The 26,805-nt window shown below is 50.2% G+C and overlaps 1 protein-coding gene across 3 annotated transcripts in view; it reads right to left on the bottom strand.

Moving 5' to 3' along the window:
• The window catches only part of BRWD1 (bromodomain and WD repeat domain containing 1), a 2,304,433-nt gene that overhangs the window by 1,489,122 nt on the left and 788,506 nt on the right, over positions 1-26,805 (bottom strand). For all 3 annotated transcript variants that reach the window (XM_085621250.1, XM_085621251.1, XM_085621252.1), the window contains exon 15: positions 16,218-16,352. In XM_085621250.1, coding sequence (XP_085477376.1) covers positions 16,218-16,352 — 135 coding nt within the window. The remainder of the gene's footprint in view (positions 1-16,217; positions 16,353-26,805) is intronic.

The raw sequence follows: 26,805 nt of genomic DNA, 5'->3' as shown, positions 1-26,805 counted from the left end.
ATGGCATCAACTGCCGCCGCTCAATCTCCACGCATGGAGGTGGAGGCTGGACAGGTTCGGGTGTAGGACCGTCCCCTGCTGCTGCGACAGAAGATCCTCCCGAAGGGGCAGACGTATCGGAGGATCGGTCAACATACTGAGTAGCTCGGGATACCAGTACCTTCGTGCCCAATCCGGGGCCACCAAGATGACTTGGGCCCGGTCGTGCCTGATCTTCTTCAGCACTCTGGGCAGAAGTGGTATAGGCGGAAAGGCGTACAACAGACCGCAACTCCACTCGTGACGAAAAGCGTCGCCGAGCGAGTGCCGCCTTGGAAATTCCAACGCGCAGAACTGCTGACATTGCGCGTTCTCTTCGGTGGCGAAAAGATCTAACCAAGGCTCTCCCCACTGCTGAAAGAGACCTTGCGCCACTTCGGAGTTCAGACGCCATTCGTGATCCATCATGCACCGGCGGCTGAGTTCGTCTGCTCTGACGTTCAGAGAGCCCCCCAGATGTTGAACCACTAGGGTGACGTCCTGGTGTTCCAGCCACGTCCAGAGGCGCAGAGCCTCCTGACAAAGGGTCCACGACCCCACCCCGCCCTGTTTGTTGCAATACCACATGGCGGTGGTGTTGTCCGTGAACACCTGCACGACACTGCCCGACAGAGGGAAGGAAGGCTTTCAGTGCAAGTCGGATCGCTCTCAACTCCAACAGGTTGATGTGGAGGCGAGACTCCGCCGGAGACCAGAGGCCTCTGATCACCGCCTCTCCCATATGGCCACCCCATCCCAGGAGGGACGCATCCGTCACTACGACATGCTCCGGTTGGGGAAGGGAGAGGCTCTTGCCCGTGACCCAATCGCGGTCCGTGAGCCACCACTGCAACTGCTGTGCAGTGCCCTCCGAGATCAAGACATGGTCGGACAGGTTGCAGTGATGCTGGGCCCACTGAAACTTCAGGTCCCACTGCAGAGCCCGCATGCGCCGCCTGGCGTGATGCACTAGTAGGATGCTGGAGGCCATCAGCCCCAGAAGCCACAACACTAGCCTGACCAAAACCCAGGATAGAGGCCGAAAGATGGGAATCAGGGCCTGAATATCCCGGACCCGCTGTTCCGGTGGATAGACCCGGAACTGCGCCGAATCGAGAACCGCTCCGATGAAGAGGAGCTTCTGAGAGGGACTCAGGTGTGACTTCGGCACGTTGATGGAAAACCCCAGCAAATGCAGGAGATCCGCCGTAGTCTGGAGGTGGGAGACGACTGCCTGGGGCGAGCCCGCCTTCAACAACCAGTCGTTGAGATAGGGGAAGACTGGAACCCCTGATCTGCGCAGATGAGCTGCAACCACCGCCATCACTTTCGTGAACACCCGAGGGGCACTGGTAAGGCCGAAGGGGAGCACGGTAAACTGAAAGTGCTCTTGACCCACCGTGAACCGCAGGTAACGCCGGTGGGCCGGCAGGACGGGGATGTGGAAATATGCGTCCTGCAAGTCCAACGCTACCATCCAGTCTCCCGGGTCTAGGGCAGCTAGAACCTGAGCCAAAATTAACATCTTGATCCTTTCCTTCCGGAGGAAGGCATTGACGTTCCGGAGGTCCAAGATAGGGCGTAGGCCCCCTTTGCCCTTCTTGGGAACCAGAAAGTAGTGGGAATAACAACCACGACCTACTTCTGGGCTCGGAACGCGCTCGACTGCCCCCTTGGCCAAGAGGGCCGAAACTTCCTCGTGGAGAAGATTCAAATGATCCCCCGAGATACGGTGGTGCTGCGGTGGCATGGCTGGAGGGGTCGTCTCGAAGGGGAGGGAGTAGCCCCTTCGGACGATTTGCAGCACCCACCTGTCCGATGTGATGGACCGCCAGTGGAGCAGGTGATGGCGAACTCTGCCGCCCACTGGCGTGGAATGGGCCTGAAAGCTCGGACTAGGAAGGCTTTGAGGCGGATGCTGCCGGGGTGGATGTGGGCTGACCGCGTCGTCCTCCAGAACCGCCTCGGCGGAAACCACGTCCGCGACCGCGCGCAGGTTGGTTCTGCGGCTGGTGGCTAGGCGGACGTGAGGAGGCACCCCTTCCTTGGCCACGAAAGGGGCGAAAGGCGGAAGTTTGCGACCGCGGGGCCGAGAGGCCCAAGGACTTGGCCGTAGCTCGGGAGTCCTTAAAGCGATTCAGCGCACTGTCCGCTTTCTCACCAAAAAGGCGAGTGCCATCAAAGGGCATGTCCATGAGAGTGCTCTGGACATCTCCCGAAAAGGACGTGGACCGCAGCCAGGCGTGACGTCTAAGCGCCACCGTGGTAGAAATCGCCCTACCCAGCGAGTCCGTAGTGTCAAGCCCACATCTGATAGCATGTCGCGCTGCATCCCTCCCATCGGCAGAGCCTGGGTAAGTCGTGTCTGGACCTCCTCCGGACGCAGGGGCAGCACGTCCTCCACCGTATCCCACAGAGAGTGGGAATAACGGTCCAAAAGACAGGCGGTGTTCAAGGACCGCAGGCCCAAACTAAGGAAGGAGAACAGCTTTTTGCCAAACTGTTCCAGTCTCTTGGAATCCCGGTCCGGCGGAGCGGTCGGGAAGGAGGATCGGGAGGTAGAAGCCTGGATAACCAGGCTCTCGGGGGTAGGGTGTTGGGACAGAAAACTGGGGTCGCCCGGAGCAGGGCGGTGGCGCCTGGCGACGTTCCTGTCCACAGGAGGAACTGTGGAGGGCTTGGACCAGGTGCACTGCAGAACGTCAATGAGGGCCTCATTGAATTGCAGCAGAGGCTCAGTGGAGCTTGCTGCAGACTGAAGCACCTCAGTGAGGACGTTAGTTCTCACAGCCACGGCAGGTAGCTCGAGCCCAAGGGCTGCGGCCGCCTTGCGCAGCACTACAGAGAAAGCAGCACCCTCCTCCGAAGCCACAGTCGGAGGAGAGATGAATCCAGTGTCTGGTGAGGTATCCAGACCACTGGCCTCCCCCTGTTCATCTGCCCAGTCCTGTGACAGCTGAGCCTGAACGGCCATAGGATCCTCGGACCCCTCCCATTCGCCCCCGTCATCCGATTCCTGGTAAACAGGAGGAAGGATCGGAGCCGGACGATAGACATAATGTATCTCCAGCTGCGCCGTACGCGGCGTCCATCGACGCCGTAACGGCGCCGGGTCCGGAGCGGGGCTGAACTGGGGCACGACGCCGAGCGGAGCCGGCGTCGGAGGTGGAACCGGTGTCGACGCCGGCGGAGGAGGCGTGACGAGGTCGACCGGCGTCGTTGGGAACTCGGGGACGAGTCCCTCGGGCACTTGCGGCGTCGAGGCCGGAGCCGGCAACGGCGCCGGAGCCGCCGGCATGCAAGGTTGCCCAGTCCGGTCCGCGGGGCCCGAAGGCGCGCCAGCGGGCGTCGACGGCGGAGCCAGGTTCCTCATGGCCGAGAGGAAGGCACTGACTTCCCCGGCGTCGCGTCAGTCCCAGGGACCGGCGGGTATGGGGACTTGTGCAGCGCCTGTGGCGCCGCTGGAGCCGCGGGGGTGGAATCACCCTGACCCTCGGCCGAGTCGCGCGACCGGCGAGGGGAGTCCGAAGAGCGGTGTCACTTCTTGGAGTGCTTCGACTTACCCGAAGACTTGGAGCCAGACGATCGATGATGACGTCGGCTGCGGCTCCGCGACCGATCCTTGGACCTCCTCCTGGACTGGGATCGAGAGGGGCGCGGAGCCGAGTGGCGAAGCTCGAGAAGCTTACGGGACCGCTCCCGTCTAGCCTTCGAGGTCAGGGCCTTGCAGTCCGAACACGACTCCGCGTCGTGGTCGAGGCCCAAACAGTAAAGGCACCGGCGGTGATGATCCGTAACCGACATCAAGCGGTTGCAGTCAGCACAGGCTTTAAAACCAGGCATCCTACCGGCACCCGAGTCGAGACAAGATCAAAAAGGATCAAAAAACTTAGTAAAAAAAGACTAAAAGGGGTAGCACTCCCGGATCTGCGCTTACTGGCGCGGAAAAAAGTAGAACTGACGTCAGCGCGCGAGGGCGGCGTCTAAGTACTCCGACGACGTCATTCCGGCGCACGACGCCGACGACGGACGCGGAGCCGCAGACGCCGCCTAGCGACGCGCAAGGGGTATTGCTGACGAAAAATCTTCCGGATCCAGTCTGACGCCTGGGGATATTCTAAGGTGAGGAATCTAACTAACGTGTTTCTTTCAGATCTCTAGGCCAATTGTTTTTGTATAAAAAATATACTGTTATTTTATTTCTAGAACCAAGCAAGCCTGGCACAGGTAAGCATTAAATACTTTTCAGTAATAAGTTACTGGATAAAGAACAGTTTGAAAATGCAATAGAAATTGTACTTTGTTTGATTTACAGGGGAGCAGTAGTATGCAACACTTGGCAAATTCAGTACATTGAAATGAATAGGCTTTTTCAGTAAATTGCAGGTAAGTTACTTTTTACGTTACTTTTCTAACTCAGTGCTGGATACCCAGATTCAGCACTGGGACATTCCTGCAAACAGGTGAGAAGGAATATGCTACTTACCAGTATGCATCTGTTCTTGGCATGTAGAGCTGCAGAGCCACACACTTAGGATAGTAGATGCCATCTGGTGTTGGGCTCGGATGCTTGCAGGTTGTTGTTGTCTTCGGAAGAAGTCTTTGGTCACGAGATAGGTGACTCCTCCCTTGGACTACAGTGCGCATGGGCATCAACTCCATCCTCAGATTGTTTTTCGCCATGATGGGAAATGATGGAGTTTGTCGAAAAGAGAGAGATGTCCATGTGTAATGTCTAAGTAAGACTATGCTGGAACAGATACAGGTCACGGGGAGGTGGGTGGGCGTGTGTGGCACTGCAGCTCGACATGCCAAGAACAGATGCATACTGGTAAGTAGCATATTCCGTTCGAGGCATATGAGCTGCAGATCACACACTTAGGATAGACTATATAGCAGTGTCTCACTTAGCGGTGGTCACCTGTATCGGTTGCAGCAGTTTGAAATAAAGTTTTAAGGACAGCCTGACCCACAGAAGCTTGTTGCTTTGCTTGCACGTCAACACAATAGTGTTTAGTGAAGGTGTGTGTTGTAGACCATGTGGCTGCCTTACAAATATCTTCTAAGGGAATGTTTCCTAAGAATGCCATGGAAGCCCCTATTTTGGGTGTGGAATGCGCTCTAGGGGGAATTGTTAGTGTGCGTTTAGCCTTGTGGTAGCATATTTGGATACATTTAACTATCCACCTGGCTATCCCAGATTTGGAAATGGGGTTGCCTTTATGTGGTGGAGAGAACGCAACAAACAATTGTTTTATTTTGCGGAATGATTTGGTTCTGTCAATGTAGTAAAGCACGGCTCTTTTAACGTCTAAGGTATGAAGAGCTCTTTCAGCTCCCGAGTCGGGATTTGGGAAGAACACTGGTAGTTCTACTGATTGGTTAAGCTGGAACGGAGATATGACTTTTGGAAGGAATTTGGGGTTTGTTCTAAGAACCACTTTGTTGCGGTGTAATTCTAAGAATGGTTCTTGTATGGTTAAAGCCTGGATTTCACTCACCCTTCTGAGTAATGTGATAGCGATAAGGAAAGCCACTTTCCATGTGAGGAACTGTAATTCGCATTTATGCAGAGGTTCAAATGGGGGTACAAAAGGGGGTGGTGATGGACGGAGCATCAGAACCAATCAAACACTCACACCCAGTCAACAGATCTGGGTTTGATCCATCACCGTTCTTTAGCCCACTCTGCCACCCCAGTTCAGACATGGCCATATGCAAAACAGTCTGACCCTGTGCCTCATGGGAACAGTCCAGCCCGAACTGCCAAGCCATGCCTTCCCTGGACCGAAAACAAGCTTCCTAGGACCGGTTTCTGGCATTTCAGCTGTCTTCAGCCAGGCTTGCTTAAATCCAGTGGCAAAGTGAGCAAGGGACTCACGTCGGAGCATACCCTGCCAACTTATGGCGAACAAAGCGGTACAAAAGGGGGTGGTGATGGACGGAGCATCAGAACCAATCAAACCCTCACACCCAGTCAACAGATCTGGGTTTGATCCATCACCGTTCTTCAGCCCACTCTGCCACCCCAGTTCAGACATGGCCATATGCAAATCAGTCTGACCCTGTGCCTCATGCGAACAGTCCAGCCCGAACTGCCAAGCCATGCCTTCCCTGGACCGAAAACAAGCTTCCTAGGACCGGTTTCTGGCAAGCCTGGCTGAAGGGTCAGACTGATTTGCATATGGCCATGTCTGAACTGGGGTGGCAGAGTGGGCTAAAGAACGGTGATGGCTCAAACCCAGATCTGTTGACTGGGTGTGAGTGTTTGATTGTTTCTGATGCTCCGTCCATCACCACCCCCTTTTGTACCGTTCAAATGGGGGTCCCATGAGCCTTGTCAGAACAATGTTTAGATTCCACACGGGAGAGGGTGGTAATCTGGGAGGAATAATTCTTTTTAGTCCTTCCATGAAGGCTTTGATCGCAGGCACTCTAAAGAGTGACAGGTGTTGTCTATTTTGTAAGTAGGCTGCTAATGCTGCTAGGTGGAGACGTATGGATGAGTATGCCAAATTACATCTTTGCAAGTGTAGCAGGTAGCAAATGATGTCCTGGATGGATGCATCCAGTGGGTTTATATGATTGTTAGTGCAGTAAATGGCAAATCTTTTTTATTTTGCAGCGTAGCAGGCTCTAGTGGTAGGTCGCCTGGCCTCCCTTATAATATTCATGCAGTCTGGTGGTAGGTTGAGATAACCAAACTCTAGGACTTCAGGAGCCAGATTGCCAGGTTCAGTTGACCTGGATCTGGGTGTCTGATTTCTCCATGGTTCTGGGTTAATAAGGAAGGGGACAGATGCAGTTTTTGGTGGGGCACGAGCGAGAGTTCCAGTAGTGTTGGGAACCAGGGTTGGCGTGCCCATGTGGGAGCTACTAAGATCAGTTTGAGAGACTGTTGCCTGAGCTTGCGTACCACTAATGGAATGAGTGGGAGAGGCGAAAAAGCGTACGCAAATCTGCCTGACCAGTTCATCCATATTGCATTGCCCTTTGACTCCGGGTGGGGAAACCTGGCGGCGAAGGTTGGGCATTTTGCGTTTTTGTGTGTGGCGAACAGATCTATGTATGGTTGGCCCATTGTTGGAAAAAGGGTATTAGAACTTGGGAATGTAGTTCCCATTCGTGAATTTGTTGAGTCTGTCGACTTAACAGATCGGCAATCTGATTGTGAACCCCTGGAAGGTGTTCTGCAAGTAGGTATATTTTCTGTGGAATGGCCCATCTCCAAATGTTCTGAGCGAGCTGGGACAGCTGGAGAGAATGTGTGCCTCCTTGTTTCTGTATGTAATACATGGCTGTCATGTTGTCTGTCCGAATGAGGACAGTTTTGTTTTGGAGATGTATCTGGAATGATTTTAGTGCTAGAAACACTGCTAGCAGCTCCAGGTGATTGATATGGAGCATTTTTTGTTGAGTGGTCCATTTGCCCTGAGTGGTGTGGCCGAGGAGGTGGGCTCCCCATCCTGTGAGCGATGCGTCCGTTGTCAGCACTATCTGTGGAAGAGGCCCTAGGAAAGGCCGCCCTTTGGAGAGGTTTGTTATGTTCCACCATTTGAGAGAGCGATGTGTGCGGCTGTCTACCGACACCAGATCCGCAAGTTGTCCGTGAGCCTGGTTCCACTGACGTGCTAGACATTCTTGCAAGGGACGCATTTGAAGTCTTGCATAAGGCACAATGAAGGTGCATGACGCCATCATGCCTATGAGTTGCATGAACACTCTTGCTGGAAGAGAGTGTTGGCTTTGGAATTTTGCGATAAGAGCTTGCATATTGGCTATCCTGGCTGGATTGGGATATGCTCGGGCTGTGGAGGTGTTTATTGTGGCTCCCAGATACCGATGTATGTGAGCAAATTGGAGGTGAGATCTGGGATAGTTTATTGTGAATCCCAAGCTGTGTTAAGTTTGGATAGTTTGGTGAGTTTGTAGGACACACTTGTTGAATGACTTGGCTTTTATTAGCCAGTCGTCTAGATACGGGAAGACATGGATTTGTTGTCGTCTGAGATGTGCTGCTACTACTGCTAGACATTTTGTGAATACTCTGGGTGCGGTTGTTACCCCGAATGGGAGGAATGCAAACTGGTAGTGTTGTCCGTCCACCACAAACCTTAAATACTTCCTGTGGGCAGGATGTATGGGAATGTGGAAGTAGGCGTCCTTGAGATCTAGTGTGGTAAGGAAATCGCCTTGTTGCAGTAGTGGGAGCACTTGTTGAAGTGTGATCATATGGAAATGATCTGAATTGATACACAGATTTAGGGGTCTGAGGTCGAGTATTGGTCTTAGTCCCCCGTCCTTTTTGGGGATTAGGAAGTAGAGTGAATATACCCCTGTATCCTGATGTTGTAAGGGAACTGGTTCTATTGCGTGCTTTTGAAGCAATGAGAGAACCTCCTGTTTGAGGAGTGTAAGATGATCTTGTGTCATGGGACGCTGTTTGGGTGGTATATGCAGGGGGGGGGGGGGGGGTAGTTGTGAGTTCCAGGCAGTAACCATACTAGATGATTTGTCTTACCCACCTGTCTGTTGTGATGGAGTTCCAGACAGGTAGGAACTATGTTAGTCTTCCCCCGACCGGAGTGGAATGGTCTGAGGGGAGTGGAGGAAAGTCACTGTTTTGTGGCAGGGGAGGTGCGAGTGTTATTATTACCTCGCCCTTTGTTGTTGTTTCCTCTGTATCCGCCTCTAAAATATCCTCTACTGGGGGATGTGTGTGTGGCGGTTTTAAATGTAGAGGAGGTGTCCGTTCCAATATTTTTGGAGGCTCCTCTATAGAAGGAGCGCCGAAAGGACCCACGTGGTTGGGGAGATTGTAATGCTCCCATGGACTTAGCCGTTTCTGTGTCTTTTTTCATTTTTTCCAGTGCAGCGTCTACTGCTGGCCCAAAGATCTGCTCCTGATTGAATGGCTGACTAAGTATGGTAGTTTGTACCTCTGGCTTAAAGCCTGAGATGCGTAGCCATGCATGTCGTCGTAGGAGCACACTTCTGTTAATTGCTCTAGAGGCGGTGTCTGCGGTGTCAAGTGCACATTTAATTGCTGGATTTGAAATGAGCTTTCCCTCCTGAATGAGGTCATTTGCCTGGGCTTTGTATTGGTCTGGCAGATGTTGTAAGAGAGTCTCTAATTGATCATAGTGGGCCCTATCATAGCGTGGCAGTAGGGCTTGAGTGTTGGCAATTCGCCAGTGATTAGCGGCTTGTGCTGCTACTCTTTTGCCGGAGGCTTCTAATAGTTTGGATTCTTTGTGTGGGGGTGGTGTATCTCCTGTGGTTTGGGAGTTGGCGCGTTTCCGCGCATTGGAAACAACCAAAGAATCCAAAGGGAGTTGGCCCTTGATGTAGTTAGGGTCTTCAGGAGCAGGCCTATATTTCTTTTCAATTCGTGGGTTGAGAACCCTGGCACGAACGGGGTCTTTAAAGACTTCGGAGGCGTGTTTTATGACGCCTTTAATCAAGGGCAGGATTTGTACAGACTTTTGAGACTGTTCGAAAGTGTCTAATAAGAAGTCTTCCTCTGGTGCGTCTGAGTGCATTGTGACGCCGTGGTATATTGCTGCTCTATTTAATAATTGTCCAAACCCCAGGTGATCGTCAGGAGGCGATGGTTTTGATGGATATGGCTGAGGGTCAGGCATATCTGGTAAGGGGAAAGCCCAATCATCCAACGGTGTGGTGTCTGGGTCCGTAAACGGATCATTAGGATCATCCCCACCCCCTAGGTCATCATAATCATCCTGTGGTGGTGGTGGTGGTGTATGAGATGGAGAGGGTATATGTAATGGTGATGTAGGCGGAGGGGGTGGGATAGGAGGCAGTATAGGAGAGGAAGGATGGATAGTCGAAGAGTCCTTCCTATTTACAGGAACTGGGGCAGGTGGTGTGTCCAGCTTCCGTTTTTTGTATGGCACCGCGGTGACATGTCCAGTCTTGGGGTTGATATAGATCTTTTTCTGCCTTGGATCTGGATGAAAAAGTTCTTGTTCTTCAGGAACAGTCTTTTGTACTGATTTTTTCGGTTCCGATCGAGGTTTTGGTTGATCGGTAGCGTGTTTGGCTTTAGGAGGCGTATGAGAGTCCTTAGCCGGTGGTTTCGGTACCGACGATGGTTTTGGTGCCGATGTGGGTTTCTGAACCGAAGGTGTATCTGTGGGTTTGGGAACCTTCGGTGCCGGTGTCTCTATTGGCTTTGGTGGTTTCGGTGCCGAGGGCTTCGGAGCCGATTTCGGTGCTGAGTAGTCTTTTGTCTTCGGTGCCGGTTGGACAATTACATGCGGTTTGCTCGGTCCCGAGCTACCGGAAGGCTAATGCTTCTTCGGAGCCGAGCCCGGAGGCGGGGCTTCTGAAGGATGTTTCCGGTCTAGACTGGGGCCAGCAGGCGAAGTCTTGACCAATGCCTTTGGTTTTGGTGGGGTTGGGGCAGTAGTACTCACATGTTGCCCAGGCGTGATGGGGTCGTCTGAGTCGTCTGCTTCGGAAATTATTTGCAGATCTTCGGAATCTTCTTCCGGAACATCTGGACCTTCAAAAAAGATTCTCTGGTTCCGGAGCTGGTCTCTGTGCCATGATGTGGCGTCGAGCCCTTTCGACCCCGAATGGTCTTTTTGGATTGAAATGCTGCGCAGGCTGGACAGCTGGACTCGTCGTGTTCCGGTGATAGGCACAGGTTGCAGACTTTGTGGTGGTCACTGTGCGGAAATTTTGCTCCACACTGGGGGCATTTTTTGAACGGAGTCCTTTCCATGAGCCGTAGGCCTCACGGCGTGGATAGGCCCAGCGACCTGCGTCGACGTCCGGAATCGAGCCGATGTAATCGATGTTGAGGATGAAGGTGTTTCGATGTTTTGTTGTGAAGTTTTTCGCTTTGAGAAGCTTGGAATTGATATTTCCAACCGGAGCAGAAAAGTTGCATCCGAACCCAATGGCGGAGAAAAACAATCTGAGGATGGAGTTGATGCCCATGCGCACTGTAGTCCAAGGGAGGAGTCACCTATCTCGTGACCAAAGACTTCTTCCGAAGACAACAACAATCTGCAAGCATCCGAGCCCAACACCAGATGGCGATCTACTACCCTAAGTGTGTGATCTGCAGCTCATATGCCTCGAACAACACGTTTTGGTTATTTGTACGATTTTTAAAGAATATCTTTAGTTTTCAAAACTGCACAGTTGTTTTTTGGAGGGAAAATTGTCAATGTTATCCTATGGAGGAAAAACAGGTTATTGGTTTGCAGGTAAGTAAACGACTGTGGGAGTTAAGGTTCTGGGGTTAGACTCGGGGGTCTCCCAGGGTCAGTGATGCGCTGAAATTGCACCCTCAGCGGCACTAGGGTGGCCGGGTGCAGAGTGTTGAGGCCCAATGTTATCCTATGGAGGATAGGGGGTCTCCGGTTGGTGGCTGCTGGCAAGCAGGCCACGAGGTTGTGGGAGCAAAGCTCCTAGGGTTTAGCTCAGGGCAAGTTGGGGACCAAAGTAACAGCAAAGGTGCACCCTCAGCGGCACTGGGGCGGCCGGGTGCAGGGTGTTTTGAGGTCGGGTGTCCCGTTGTTTCCAATGGAGAGCCTCAGGGACAAAGAAACACTGCAGGCTCGGGGACGAGGATCTTCCAGGTGCGACCACCACTTCGAGGGGTAAGTTAGGATGTCATGGGTTGGTTAGGCACCGTTGGTTTGGGCCCACAAGGCCGTGGGGCGTTGGGTGCAGGGGTGCCTTGGGACGTCGGATTTTCTTACCCGCTCTGGTCGCGTTAGGGGGGGCGTCCCATGGATTGAGGCTGCAGGCATCGTCTGGAGGCTTGAGACAGATCAGGGGTCACCGGATCTCGGGTCAGGATCGCTGGGGGGACCTCCTCGTGGTGTTTTTCCACTCTAGCTCGGGCCGGGTTCGGTGGGTGCAGAGTGGGCTGGATTCGCGGTCTCTGGCTGGCACCTGAAGCTGCAGTTTGAACACGTACAGTGTTCACGAGAGCTTCAGTCTCTGAATTGAAGGCAGGCAGGTATCTGGGGCTTTTAAGGTTGCTGGCTGCAGGACACACCGGGATTTTGCAGGAGCAGGTTCGAGGGGAGACAAGCCTGTAGGGCTGGGGCCAAGTCAGTGAGCGTCGTCCTCTTGTTAGCTCTGCATGGCTCTTCGTTGTTCTTCTTATCTTGTTGTTGCTGGATCAGCCTTCTTGGTTCAGGGCTGCCCCCTAAATACTGTATTTAGGGGGCGTTTCAGGGGTCTTGTGGTCAGTAGCCAATGGGATACTGACCTTAGGGTGACTACACCCTTGGTGTGCTCACCCCACGTGGGGGAGTGAGCACAATCCCTAGGCCTGATTGGGGAGTGCCTGCCATCTGCAAGATGGCGAGCACTGGAGAGTGGACTTCACCTCGCCTCCCCCACCTGAGGGGTGGAGTTGGCAGAGGTGGGCACACCTCCTGGGCTGGCTAGTTTTTCCTGCTGAAAGGGAGGGGAGACAGGAAGGGGGCCTGTTCCTGATAGCAGGAGAGGCTGGGGGTCGCATTACAAAGGCTGCCAGGCCTTTGAAGCTCCCCTGCCACAGATGGCTCTTCCTGGCCTGGGGAAGTGTGAACACTTCCGCCCAGGAAACGCTTTGTTTCTGGGCTCAGGGAGCATAGGCTCCCACCCTAGGGTCCAGAAACATGTCTCGTAGTGGCAGGCTGGTGTGTACCAGTCAGGGAACCCACCAGAAGCTAGTTGTTTTTCAGGGGGCATCTCAAAGATGCCCTCTGTGTGCATTTTTCATTAAATCCCACACTGGCATCAGTGTGGGTTTAATGTGCTGAGAAGTCTGATACCAAACTTCTCAGTTTTTAGTGTAGCCATTATGGTGCTGTGGAGTTCGTGATGACAAGCTCCCAGCACCATATACTCTTAATGGCAGCACTGCACTTACAGTGCCTAAGAATGAACTTAAGACACTGTAGGGGTACAGGGCTCATGCACCTGCACCCTCACCACTGGCATAGGGCACCCAGCTAGAGGGGTGACTGATCTATGCCAGGGCAGTGGGGTGTAGGCACGGCACACAGAGATGTGTGCCATGTCGACTCTTTACTTTGTTCTGCAGAAGCAAAACTTTGGTGCATCCTGCAGCCAGCAACCTCAAGAACCCGAGGACCTGCCCTGCCTACCAAGGAAAAGACTTTTGTCTCCTGTGAACACCGGATTTGTTCACCAACAGACTCCAGCGCCGGCGAAATCCGTGAGTCTGCACCACTCTGCATCTGTCGCCCACGACCCGAGTTTGAGTGGCCCAACACCACGAGAAGGTCTCCCGGCGATCCTGACCCGAGATCCAAAGATCCCTACAGCTGATGCCTGCAGCCCCAATCCAGTAGGTCCCCCCCAACCGCGACCAGAAGCTAGTAAGAGGATCTGACGCTAAAAGACAACCCTGCACCTGACGCCCCACGACCATGGGTGGCCCAACCGACTGTCTAGCCAACCCCCAACATCACAACTTACCTCTCCAAATGGTGGTCGCACCCAGAAGACCTTCATCCCCAGACCTGCAGTGTGTTTTCAAACTGGAGAACCCCCATTGAAAGTAACAGGGCTCCTGATGACAAACTAGCACCCTGCACTAGGCCGCCCTGGTGCCGCTGAGGGTGTACATTTGGTGCCATCTAGAACCCTCAATTGCCCTGAGCTCATTCCAGGAGCTTTGCTGCCACAACCTTGTGGCCTGCTCGTGAGCAGCCACCAACCGGAGGCTCTCTATCCCCCGTTGGATAGCATTGGGCCTCAGCACTCTGCACCCAGCTGCCCTAGTGCCGCTGAGGGTGTAACAAGAGTGCATCCTTGATCCTGGGGGACCCCTGAGTCTAAACCCAGAACCCCAACTCCCACAGCGAAGTACTTACGTGTTAACCGATAATACTATTTCCTCTCATAGGATAACATTGACTGTTTTTAAGTGTGGAGTTCGAAAATCTATACAAGTCTCTAAAATTTGAACAACATAACTAAAACGCTTTTACTTACCTGTTTACAGGAAATGTCCCAGTGCAGTATCCAGGTATACTACACTGTGTAAGAAAAGTAATCTGTAAAGTAATCTACTCTACATCCTATTGAAAAGCCAATAGAAGTATATGTATAATATTTCAAAGCATTGCATTACCTGTAATTCTACTGTAACCAAACCAAAGTATATATACAACTGCAATTCAAACGGTATTATTACTGTAAAGTATACATCACTTACCTGTGCCAGGTTTGCTTGGTTCTAGGAAATAAAATAACTAAAAGAATATTTTTATCCCAAACCAATTGGTCTGAAGTTCAGTCTTTGAGTGTGTGCAATCATTTGCTGATTGAGTTTGTACAACAAATGCTTAACACTACCCTCGGATAAAGCCTTACTGTTCGCCCACACTTCCACAAATGGAGAGTAAGGTGCTATCTACTTTTACCTCTGCCTTCTTTTGGGGTTACACTGGACTCTGTGCACACTATACCTCACTTTGGTATAGTATATATGGAGCCAGCTTCCTACACACCTCTGTACACCTCCAATTGCAGCAAACAGTTAGGCCTCGAGGCAGACTTGTACTCACCCATCACTGTACACTGCATGCCAGCTCTACACAATGTCAGCCATGTACTTGTTTCATGTATCAATGATAAGGGCTCTCAGAACAGATGAGCAAGACCTAAAAAGGTGTACTGAGAGAAAGCAGAGGCAATAGGTCTCTCCTTTTAGTTTTGCCAAGGCTGTACTGCATCAGCAAAAAGTACCTGCTGGATCCCCATCCTGGAGATGTGATTTGAAAGCAAAATTGCACGTGAAAGCACACTTTAAGAAAGGGGTGACCGGGTAGCAAAACGCTGCTCCTGAGCCCTAAAAAAACAAAGTATGCTGTGGGGAGGCACGGAGGGAAACAATGGTAGAGTGGGAAAATGTAAAACACCAAGTGGCAAGACCGGGGAAGGCTGGCAGCAGTCAACTGAAGCGCTGGCCCGGTAGGCAATAAGGGGATTAAAAAAAAATGCAATAGTCAACTGTGATGGGAATGGGTATTCAAGTAAAATAGGGGCTTGAGGGTGGGTTTGTAAAAATAAATGTAAAAAGCCAGGTTGAGAGGAGGAATCAGCAGAATAGCAGGTTTGAGGGGATAGCAACAAGCAGAGCACGGGGTGGGGATTTGAGGAGGGAAGCAACTCACAAGGGAGAGAGCAAAAAAACGATAAGAGAAATAAGTCGTAAAGCGAATAGCTCTAGATTTAATGATCCAAAACATGTAAACACAGGTATTCACAAATTTGGTTTACATAACTTACAAGCACAAGTACTATGGGAGAGGAGTTGGCCTAACAGCTAGAGCGGTCGACAGCCAATCTGGGGAACCGGGATCCAGTCTCGGCTAGGACGCGCAACATTCTGTGATTCAGGGCAAATCACTTAATCTCGCCGTGCCTAACAAAAAAATGAATGTATCCCCATGTAATGCAACTGGTGCTCACTTAAAGCGCTCTGATACCCGATACCTTTGCGTCAAGTTCGCGCTATATAAAACTCCATTAAAAAAAAATCTATCACTTTAAAGTCTGTCATTCTGGCTTTAACAATGCTACAATAAAAAAATCATGAGAAGACTGTTTTCTGCATAGAATGCTTATAGGAGATAAAGAACTGATTATGATAGAGTGATGAGTGACAGATCTTTTCAGAAGTAAAATAGCTCAGATGTAAAATAGTTCCTCATGCATGCAGGTGAAAGCACTTTCTGGAAGGCAGAATGATAAACAATAGCATTGGGTAACAGAGTAATGCATCTTATACAATCAAGTACAGATGATCCTCTCCAAGGGAGAGACAACCACCAGAAGAGGAAGGAAAGTAATTGAATAAGAAGAAAATAAATATGGGAAAAGCAAGATAACCAATGGTAAAGCAATGGGTTGCCACTAAACCCACTGTAAGTATTGGTATTGTCCACAATAGGTCTTCGACAACTGATAGTTAAAAGCTGTCTGTAGGTGAGACCTAAACAATCTCAAGGAAGAGTAAATGTTGAATGAACATGATTGATAATATATGACCCAATCATTACTTTTGATCAAACTTGTAGATGGCAGTGCTTAAGCTGTCAACACATCCTTTGGATGGCAAAAAATCATATTATTGCCATATCTTACCTTATTATTTCCTAACTACATATGCAGAAAACATTTGCACATCTTACCATGTTAAAATAATGCTTTGTTTTAATGCCTTTTGTGAGGTCCCATATAAAGACATTTCCATCGTGACCTGCTGATAACATAATTCTTGAATCAAATGGATGTGGCTCCAAAACAAATACTTCATCTTCATGTCCCTGCAATAAACATTATATTATTAGCATGCACTCCTTTACAAATCCTTTATCAATTTTAAAATGAATTTTCTTGTTACTAATCCAGAAGAAAGTCACTTACCTGTATCGCTAGTTCTCCCTTATGGTCAACTGCAAGGCCGTCAAATTCACCTACTGAAATCCTGCAAAATGCCTTGCCTTAAAGTATTTTAAATCCTCCCACACGGAGATGGCTAAATCAGTTACCCATTTCCAACAATACAAACAATATATCCACGGTTTTCTCTGGATAACTGAAGCTTTAAGCAAACAAAGACATTGATCCAATGAAAGAGAATGAAGCAAACAACGAATGAGAGAGAGTAATGGAAGGGCACAAACATGAGTGTCTTACACCATTACCACTGCAAATCAAGTACATGCCCACAAATGATAAATAGAAACAGCCCCCCTCCCTCTTGCTCACAACTAAGTAACTGCTTAAGATCGGAACTCCAAATGGCATCACAACAAACCAAGGCACTTTCCCATATGAAGATTAACCATGATAAACTAAAAGTCAAGGTTCAGATTTTGCTACAGAGCAAGAAGACATTGAACTAATTTCTGACTTGACAAAAAAGGCAAAGCATCAGTGAGGGAACTCACTATATAGAAGAGACCTACAACACCAACAATTTAAATTCACCAGACCATGCTACAAGAAACATGAGACCATGACCTTTCGGAACTGCACAGCCAGAAAAACCTTATGCAAAACCAAACATCTGAGATCCACACTTGATTATACAAGGTACCCTGGATCAAAGCAGGAAACATCAAGGAAGAGAGCTGCTCCTGACAACGGGCAACTTCCACTCAAAAAAACTGAAAACAAGTATCAGCATAAATGCCTTGGAACAGAGGAATACCAGGGCAATCTCGTCAGTACCACACAACTTCTTACAAACTGAGTAATGCGCACATCCTTCTTAACAAAAAAAATCCTAATTTCAGCTATCCACCGCAATCCACCACTGGTAACCAAACTCTGATTTCAATATTACTTGGACAGTCAGAGCGACCACAATCCAGGCTGTAGTCACTGTGGTGGGGGGCTGCAGGGACCCGGTCTCAATATCAGTCTGCATGCTGCACCCTAGACCACACCACATTGCTCTGCCCTTAAACAGCTTGAAATTGTTAATGCTGGTTTGATTTCAAATGCATTGCATTCATCTCCGGATAAACGCAGCAGAGAGTTAAAGAGCAAAGCGCTACTCTTCCTTCATGGGCCTGGGGCTAGATCAGGTGTAACTCCCGTTCACAGGAAACTCATTTTCCCAAGTACCTACTGTAGGATCTGCTTTCATGGTTACTCCCACTTTTTGCTGGTGTCAGTATGTTTTTTGTCTAGTCTGGCTGGGATCCTGCTAATTAGGACCCCAACCACTGTGCTTCCTCACTAAACTTGACATAAGTACCTTGGTACCTCCACAATTGGCTACTGGTGTACCCTTGTAAGTCCCTAGTACATGGTACTAAGGGACCCAGGGCATAGGTACACCAGGGGTCTCCCATGGGCCGCAGCATGTATTATGCAACCAATGAGAGACCACTCAAACTGTGACTACAGGCCTGCCATTGCAACCTGTGTAAGCTGGTGCTAGCACCACTTACGACAGATATACGTTTAATTATATCTGAGGTCACTACACTTAAAACCTACAAGTCACCCCTAGGGCAGGCCTTTCAATCCTGAAGGCGGGGTGCTGGGTTATAAGTGTAAGGGTGCCTCTGCATGAGCAGTACACCCCCTACAAACCCCAGAGTCGATTCTACAGGCTTTGTATGTGCGGTCAGCCATTTTGATACATATAGTGGCAATGCGTCTTAACACGAGGGCTAGCTATATAATATTTGGTATCAAACATGTTGGAATCTTACCCCAACACTGTGACCAGTGTTGGAGGTATAATTCCATGCACTGGCGGCTCCTCCGGTAAGCCCCAAGAAATCCCAGTAACAGCCTTTCAGGGTCTGCTAGCAAGCTAGTGCTGCTGCCGACCATAGACATGATTCTGCCCTTCGGGTGCTGAGCTGAGCTCGAGCAGGGGATGGTAGAACAATAGATTTACTGAAATAGGGAGGTGTGACCACCTTCCAGACAGGACTTAGTGTATTGGGCTGGAGGTGCTTGCCAGCTCCACCAGACTGATTTCAAGGGCACGTTTGGTGTCCTCATTGCATACTCCAATTAGAACCAGTTCTGGAAGCCCTTGGCTCCAGCTCAGATGTGAAACTGGACAAAGGACTATGTCCACCTCCTCCTCTGGGAGGGAGCTCTTCGTCATCTTAACCCCTTTCTTAGGGTATAAAAAGGCTTACCCTGTGGGTGGGTCCTCAGATTTTTCTTGGAACAACGTTACTCTTTGACCATCTGGACACTTGGACTTCGCTGGACTATGCCTGGAACCAACACTGCATCAAGGATGACTCGTGCTGCTCCTGGTCTCACTGTTCTGCAAGTCGTCAAAGTCTGTGCTACTTCCAGGATCTTCAACAGACCTGTGATCATCATGGACACCTGAAGTAATCTTCCTTGGAGAGAAGGAGTCACTTCCCAGCATCCGTCGACACTGCAACAAAGCTGACTGATCTGCTGCTCCCGACGTCCCATGGACTTCGAAAGGCTCAGCAACATAAGTGGCAGTTCTGCAACTCCCTCGGGCCTGTCCTCTCTGCAATTTGGAGGCCAGTATCCCTCGTCATAACCGCTGGGACCGAACCCCTGTGCACCGCGTTGACTTGATGTTGCCAAAGCTTGTTGGCTCTGCACTCCAGAGATCTTCGGGCTACAAGAAGCTCCAGCATCTCTTCCTACCAAGTACAGCATCTTCACTACATCCTCTGCACCGTGAGCTTTCTTTCTTGGTGAGCTGCTCGAGGTCCTCTTGCGACTTGTGCCTTCGGCCTGTGGGTCCTCCAGAGGTCTTTTCCTGCTTCAGTGGGCTTCACTGCTTGCTTGGGGCCTGCTCTGACTCTTCTGCTTATGTTAAATTCCTTGAACCTTGTTGGTACCAATGTTGCTCCTTCTTCGCTTTCCACGCATGTTGCAGCTGCCAAGGTTTGTCGGTGCTATAGCCGGACACCGACCCCTTGGTTTTCAACTTCCGACATGGGAGAGATTGTGCACTGATCCTGGTCTTCCTCAGCATAGCTTGGTCCTCAAAGATGCAGCGACAAGGTCATCGAACAATCCTTGCCTTACCTATACCAAAACAGTCCCACTCACTTGGACGGATCACGCTGCAATTCTTTTTGATCTTAAACAAACTGATCGTCACTTTTTCAAATCCTCTACTAAGGTGGCCACAACCATTAGGGCCTGGAAAAACATTGATAGTTAAGAACTGGGGAATTTGCTGAAAGTTTCACGGCCTGCTCCATCATTAAACGTCGAGTTGGATACAAACTCTTACACGGAATGGATAGATTCTGCTTGTTGGAAACTAGCACCAGGCAAACAATGTATTCTCAAACGGACAGTGCCATCTGCCTCATGGTATTCTGATAATTAAAAAAAAACAGAAACTTGAATGTAAAAAGTTAGAACGTAAGTGGAGGAAAAGGTATGATATTTATGACAAAGAGATCTATATATTATGTCTCACCAAATACAAAAAATTGCTTTTTGAAACCAAGAAGATATATTTTGGAGAACAAATTAGGAAGGCAGGACCCTCATCTAAGGTCCTGTTTAACACAATTTCCAGACTTACTACTCTCGCTAGTCCCAAAACCGAAAGTAGTCCAGAATTGTGTGAAACTTTGGCTGCTTTCTTTATACAAAAGGTAGAAAAGATCTTCTCCTCCTTTTCCTTTACGCCCACTGATGCCATGGAGGCCGTTTTAACACAACCACTTGATGGTAACAAGCACACTCCAACACTAGATCATTTTACAACACTGAATTTACCTGATGTTTTTAAACTTTTACTTGATATTCGATCAGGTTCCCCTTTGGACCCCTGTCCAGTTTTTATTCTGAAACAGGTTACGGAAGTGCTCGTGGAAGTTCTTACGCCATTGCTTGCATCTATTTGCGATAAAGGTCATTTTCCGAGCTCTTGGAAAATAGCTTCCATCCTCCCCCTCTTAAAGAAGCCCAACCTAGATCCACTTGACCCGTGTAACTATAGGCCCATTTCTCTGCTCCCTTTCCCTGGGAAAATGATCGAGAAGGCCATGAATGGGTAACTCAGTTCTTTCCTCCAAACCAACTCTTTGCTTGACAAGACACAGTTCGGCTTTCGTGCTGAACACAGCATGGAGCTGGCATTGATTAAATCCACTGAGGAGGTTAGAAAGGCCCTGGACCAAGGAGGTGCCGCGAAACTCATCTTATTGGACCTTTCTGCCGCATTCGATACGGTCCATCATGCTGTTTTGATGGACCGTTTATCTGCGGCAGGGGTTATAGGCATGGCTTGGGATCTTCTCATGTCTTTCTTGACTAACAGAACCCAGACAATAGATCTTGGCAGAGATAGATCCAGACCTTTTTCCCTTCCTTGTGGTGTTCCGCAGGGGTCTTCGCTTAGCCCCACACTGTTTAATGTGTATGTGGCGCCGCTGGCCGTCCTGACTAGATCATTTGGATTCCAGTTGACTTCATATGCGTTAGACACACAAATTGTGTTGTCTATTAAAAAGGGGTATGAGGCCGAGATTGGATCCAGATGCCATAACTGTATGCAGGCGATTTCAGCCTGGATGGCATCTAACTGCCTAAAGCTTAATGCAGACAAAACAGAGGTGATTGTTTTTGGGAACATCGTTAACCTCTGGACTCCAGATTGGTGGCCAACAGCAATGGGCTCACCCCCAGCACCTGTGGCTCGGGCCAAGAATTTGGGAGTAATTCTTGACTCAAAGCTTTCCTTCGGTGATCAAATTAGTAGGGTTGTTTCCTGCTGCTTTTTCATTCCAAGAACCCTTAGGAAAATCAAACTCCTCCTCCCTGAAGACAGCCTGAAGACAGTCACAGGACTCATTCTGTCCCGACTGGACTACTGCAACAGTCTCTATACTAACATCCAAGAGAGACATCTGGTCAGACTCCAGATCGTGCAGAATGCGGCAGCCAGGCTGAACACAGGGACACCTAGATTTGTCTCTGTAAGGATGGGTCTCAGGACACTCCATTGGTTACCCGTCAAACAACGAATTCAGTTCAAGGCACCGTGCATTGTCTTTAAGGCACTCAGTGGAGCTGGTCCTGATTTTTTTAAACATGCCCTTCAGTGGTATGTCCCCGGAAGAGCTTTACGCTCGGCTCAGGCTAAACTAGTTACCCTTCCCCGCCATTACAAAGCTAATTGGGGAGGTAGGAGTTTTTGCCATTGTGCTGCTAAGGCATGGAATGGTTTGCCCTTCCAGCTTAGAAACATCACTGAGCTTCTTCCTTTTAGGAAAGAATTAAAAACCTGGCTATTTACATAATCTTTTTTCAGCATAATCCCTGGTTAATCTCAGGTGGGTAGTGCACAGCGTCAGGACACCTCTGGGTAACAGAGCGCTATAGAAATCATTTTAACATAACGTAACATAACATCGTCATCACTCCTGCATCATTCGACATCAGTGGGCTTCTGTGACCTCCTGGTCATCTGTGAGTGGCATAGACTTCCCCTCTGCTTGCAGGTCTTCTCTTCAAGAATCCAATCTTGGATTCCACTGGACTCTTGCACAGTCTTCACCAGCAGCATCTTTTCTGAAGTCCTTCATTGTGGTGTACGGCAGTTTCCGACCTCACTTCGCACACATGCACCGTCTTCCCTGCTGTAGCCATCCTTGATCCTGGGGTATCCACGGGTGGGGTGACTCTCCAACCTTCTGACTTTCAATGGGTTTCTTTGGGGTCCACTGGGAAGGGTCCTTCTTCAAAACTGCAACCACGACTTTCCCGTTGACTCCCATTGAGTATGTGTTGTGTTTCCACTCTGCACACAGGGGGGTTCATGGGTACTCACCATGGGTGGTTCCTTGTGCCCCCAGCTCTTCAGAGTCTCCTGCTCCTAGTCTCGACTTTGATCGCAGTTCCCATTCCACTTTGGTGGTATATGGTTTGGTCTCCCCCTGGAGACCACTGTGTATTCTGCTTACTTACCTTTTTACAATTGAAGCATTGTGTGTATTTGTGTTGATATCTCTGGGAAGGAGATATACCAATGTGTTAGTGAGTGTTGTATAATAAATAGACAGTTCTATACATACACTGTGTGTTCTTTTTCACTTAACCTACATTACATGATTAGATCTGGTAAAACAAGCTGCTTAACACTTCTGGACTAAGCCTGAAGGCTGCTCTCAACAGCTACCACTTAGAGATCTTTCTAGGTTTGTTTAAGACCACTAACATCAGCATAAGGGTTGTTTGGATTTGTGCAAAATACTTCACTTTAATAAGTGTGCACCATATACAAAGCCAGCCTCCTACACCTACTGCAGTAAAGTAGGATCTGTTCTCCTGGTTAACCCCAGTTTTTGCTTGGTGTCAGTATGTTTTTGACCTAGTCTGGCTGGGATCCTGCAAATCAGGATCCTGGTCACTGTGCTTTCTCCCTAAATGGAGCATGGTAAGTACATTTGTAAATCCACAATACGCTACTGGTGTACCCTTGTAAGTCCCAAGTATATGGTACTAAGGTACCCAGGGCATAGGTACACCATGGGTCTCCTATGGGATGCAGCATGTATTGCGCCACCCATGGGAGTCCACTTAAACTCTGACTACAGGCCTTCCATTGTAGCCTGTGAGAGTTGGTGCCTGAACCTCTCGAACCAGATACAAGTTTCCTTATATCTGAGATCACTGCACTTAAAGCACAAGTTACTTACTTTCGGTAATGATATATCTGTAAGAGACATTAGTCAGTGATAGATTCCTTACCTTAGAATTACCCCCAGGTATCAGACTGGATCCGGAAAGTTTTCATCAGCAGTACCCCTGCGCGTCGAAAGGTGGCAACGTGCGGCTCCATGTCCGTCGTAGGCGTCGTGATCGCCAGGATAACTTCGCAGCAGCTACTTAGATGTTGCCCTTGTGCGATGACGTCAGTTCTGCACGTGACTTTCCGTGCCAGGAACGCAGAGCCATGCAAGATACTGACCACTGGTGCATTGAAACTAGGGCCCTGAAAGGGATGACCTTAACCCTAGAAATCAGTTCTCAGAACGGGGAGGATGGGTGGGGTGGTAAGGAATCTATCACTAACTAATGTCCCTTACAGATATATCGTTAACGAAGGAAAGCAACTTGTGCATCTGAAAGACATGTTAGTGATAGATTGCTTACCTTAGAATATATACCTCAGCAATACTAACCCTGGTAGTGGGTCTGCGAACCAAGATCACACCAGAAAGTAACGGAGAACAGAACGGCCAAAGAAGCCGTCTCTCCGGACTTGGCTGTCAAGGCAATAATGCTTAGTAAAAGTGTGCAGTGAGGCCCACGTGGCTGCCTGACAGATGTCTTGCAGGGGGACACCACGTCCCAATGCAGTAGTAGCTGCTGTCGCCCTGGTAGAATGGGCATGCAACCCCACCAAAGGTTCCTTTTTAGCCAGAGGATAACAGGCTTTTATACACAAGACGACCCAGCGGGAGATAGTCCTCTTGTGTACAGCCCAGCCTTTCTTGGCGCCTACATAGCCAAAAAAGAGCTGGTTATCCACCCGGAACTGTTGTGTGCGATTCAGGTAAAATGAGAGCGCACGTTTTGGGTCCAGACGGTGGAGCCTTTCTTCCTCTCTGGAAGGGTGCAGAGGCGGAAAGAAAGTGGGCAAGGTGATAGTTTGCCCAATGTGGAAGGGAGTAACAACCTTTGGCAAGAAGGAAGGACGAGTGAGGAGCACAACCTTGTCTGGATGAACAGACAGAAAAGAAGGTTTACAGGAAAGAGCCTGGAGCTCACTCACGCGCCTAGTGGAGGTGATGGCAACCAGGAAAGCAATTTTCAAAGTTAATAAACGAAGAGGACAGTTGTGAAGCGGCTCAAAAGGAGCGCACATCAAATAAGTAAGAACCAGATTCAAGTCCCACTGCGGCATCAGAAATGAAATAGAAGGGAAAAAGTGAGTAATGCCTTTGAGAAATCTACTTACAACAGGGGACTTGAAAAGAGAGGGCTGATCGAGGAACCTGAGAAAGGCCGAAATTGCAGAAAGGTAGCCCATAATAGTGCCCAGAGCAGAGCCCTGCCGGGCCAAAGAAAGAAGGAACAAAAGGACTTCTGAAAGAGGGGCAGAAATGGGATTCACAGCATTTTGCTGTTCACCATGCCACAAATTGGTTGCACCTGCAGGCGTATGCTGATTTAGTGGAGGGACGTGGGGCTGCCAGAATTATATCAGACTTCAAGAGGCAAGTCAAATGGAATCAACTGTCGTCGCTCAATCTCCATGCATGGAGGTGGAGGCTGGACAGGTTCGGGTGGAGGACCGTCCCCTTGTGCTGCGATAGAAGATCCTCCCGAGGAGGCAGTCGGATCGGGGATACACGCTCATACTGAGTAACTCGGTATACCAAACTCTTCGAGCCCAGTCCGAGGCCACAAGATTGACTTGGGCCCGGTCGCACCTGATCTTCTTCAGCACTCTGGGCAGAAGCGATATAGGCGGAAAAGGCATACAATAGACCGCAACTCGACTCGTGACAAAAAGCGGCGCAGAGCGATTGCCGCCTTGGAAATTCCAACGCGCAGAACTGCTGACATTGCGCGTTCTCTTTGTTGGCGAATAGATCTAACCAAGGCTCTCCCAACTGTTGAAAGAGACCTTGTGCACTTCCGAGTGAAGACGCCATTTGTGATCCATCATACTCCTGCGACTGAGCTCGTCCGCCCTGGCGTTCAAAGAACCTGCCAAGTGTTGAACCACCAAGGAAATGCCTTGAGGTTCCGGCCATGTCCAGAGATGCAAAGCCTCCTGACATAGGGTCCACGACCCCACCCCGCCTTGCTTATTGCAGTACCACATGGCGGTGGTGTTGTCTGAGAACACCTGCACTACTCTCCCCTTGACAGAGGGAAGGAATACCTTCAGTGCAAGTAGGATCGCCCAGAGCTCCAGAAGGTTGATATTCAGCCTCGACTCCGCCTGAGACCAGAGGCCTCGGATCTCCGCCTCTCCCATGTGGCCGCCCCATCCCAGGAGGGACGCATCCGTCGCCACAGTGTGCTCAGGTTGGGAAAGGGAGAGTGATCTGCCACTGACCCACTGCTGGTTCGTGAGGCACAACTGCAACTGTTGTGCAGTGCTCTCCGAAATCTGGACGTACTCGGACAGGTCCCCTTGATGCTGGGCCCACTGGTACTTCAGGTCCCACTGCAGAGCCCGCATATGGCATCTGGCACGATTGGTCAGCTGGATGAAGGAGGCCATGAGGCCCAGCAGCCTCAAAGTCATCCTGATCGAAACCCAGGACAAGGGCCAAAAGATCTGAATCATAGCCCGAAAGTCCCGGACTCGCTAATCGGGAGGATAAACCCGAAACTGCGATGTGTCCAGAACCGCTCCGATAAAGAGGAGCTTCTGAGAGGGAATCAGGTGCGACTTCGGCACGTTGATGGAGAACTCCAGCAAATGCAGGAGGTCAGCTGTAGTCTGGAGGTGGGAGACGACTGCTTGGGGTGAGCCCGCCTTCAACAACCAGTCGTCGAGATAGGGGAAGACTGAAACCCCTGATCTGCGTAAATGAGCAGCGACCACCCTCATCGCTTTGGTGAACACCGGAGGGGCACTGGTAAGGCCAAAATGGAACACGGTGAACCGAAGTGCTCGAGGCCTACCGTGAACCGCAGGTAACGCCGGTGGGCCTGCAGGACGGGGATATGAAAAAAAGCGTCCAGCAAGTCCAACGCTACCATCCAGTCTTGCGGGTCTATGGCAGACAAGACCTGAGCAAGTGTAAGTATCTTGAACTTCTCCTTCCAGAGGAAGCGATTGACGTTCTGAAGGTCTAAGATGGGACGCAGGCCCTTGTCCTTCCTTAGAACCAAGAAGTAGTGGGAATAACAACCACGACCTACTTCTAGCTTCGGAACACGCTCGATGGGCCCCCTTGGCCAAGAGGGCCGCAACTTCCTGCTGAAGTGACAAGTGATCACCCAACATGTGGTGGTACTGAGGTGGCATGGCTGTAGGTGTAGTCTTGAAGGGGAGGGAGTAGCCCCTATAGAATATCTGTAAAACCCACCAGTCCCAAGTGATGGCGCCCCAGTGGGGGAGGTGATGGCGAATCCTGCCGCCCACTGGCGTTTGGTGGGCCTGAAACACCGGACTAGGAAGGTTTGGAGGCAGTGGTGGCCGGGGTGGTGGTGGACTGACCCGCCTGCTGGCCCCGTGACCCACCTCGGCGGGTCCCACGTCTGCGGCTGCACTGAGACTATTGCTGCGCAGGCCTGTGGCTTTGAAACAAACGTGTTTGGGTG

Source organism: Triturus cristatus, chromosome 8 (assembly GCF_964204655.1).
Source record: "Triturus cristatus chromosome 8, aTriCri1.1, whole genome shotgun sequence".
NCBI classification, from domain to species: Eukaryota; Metazoa; Chordata; class Amphibia; order Caudata; family Salamandridae; genus Triturus; species Triturus cristatus.
The sequence above is the reverse complement of the archived record's forward strand: the minus strand, read 5'-3'. Positions and strand labels throughout refer to the sequence as shown.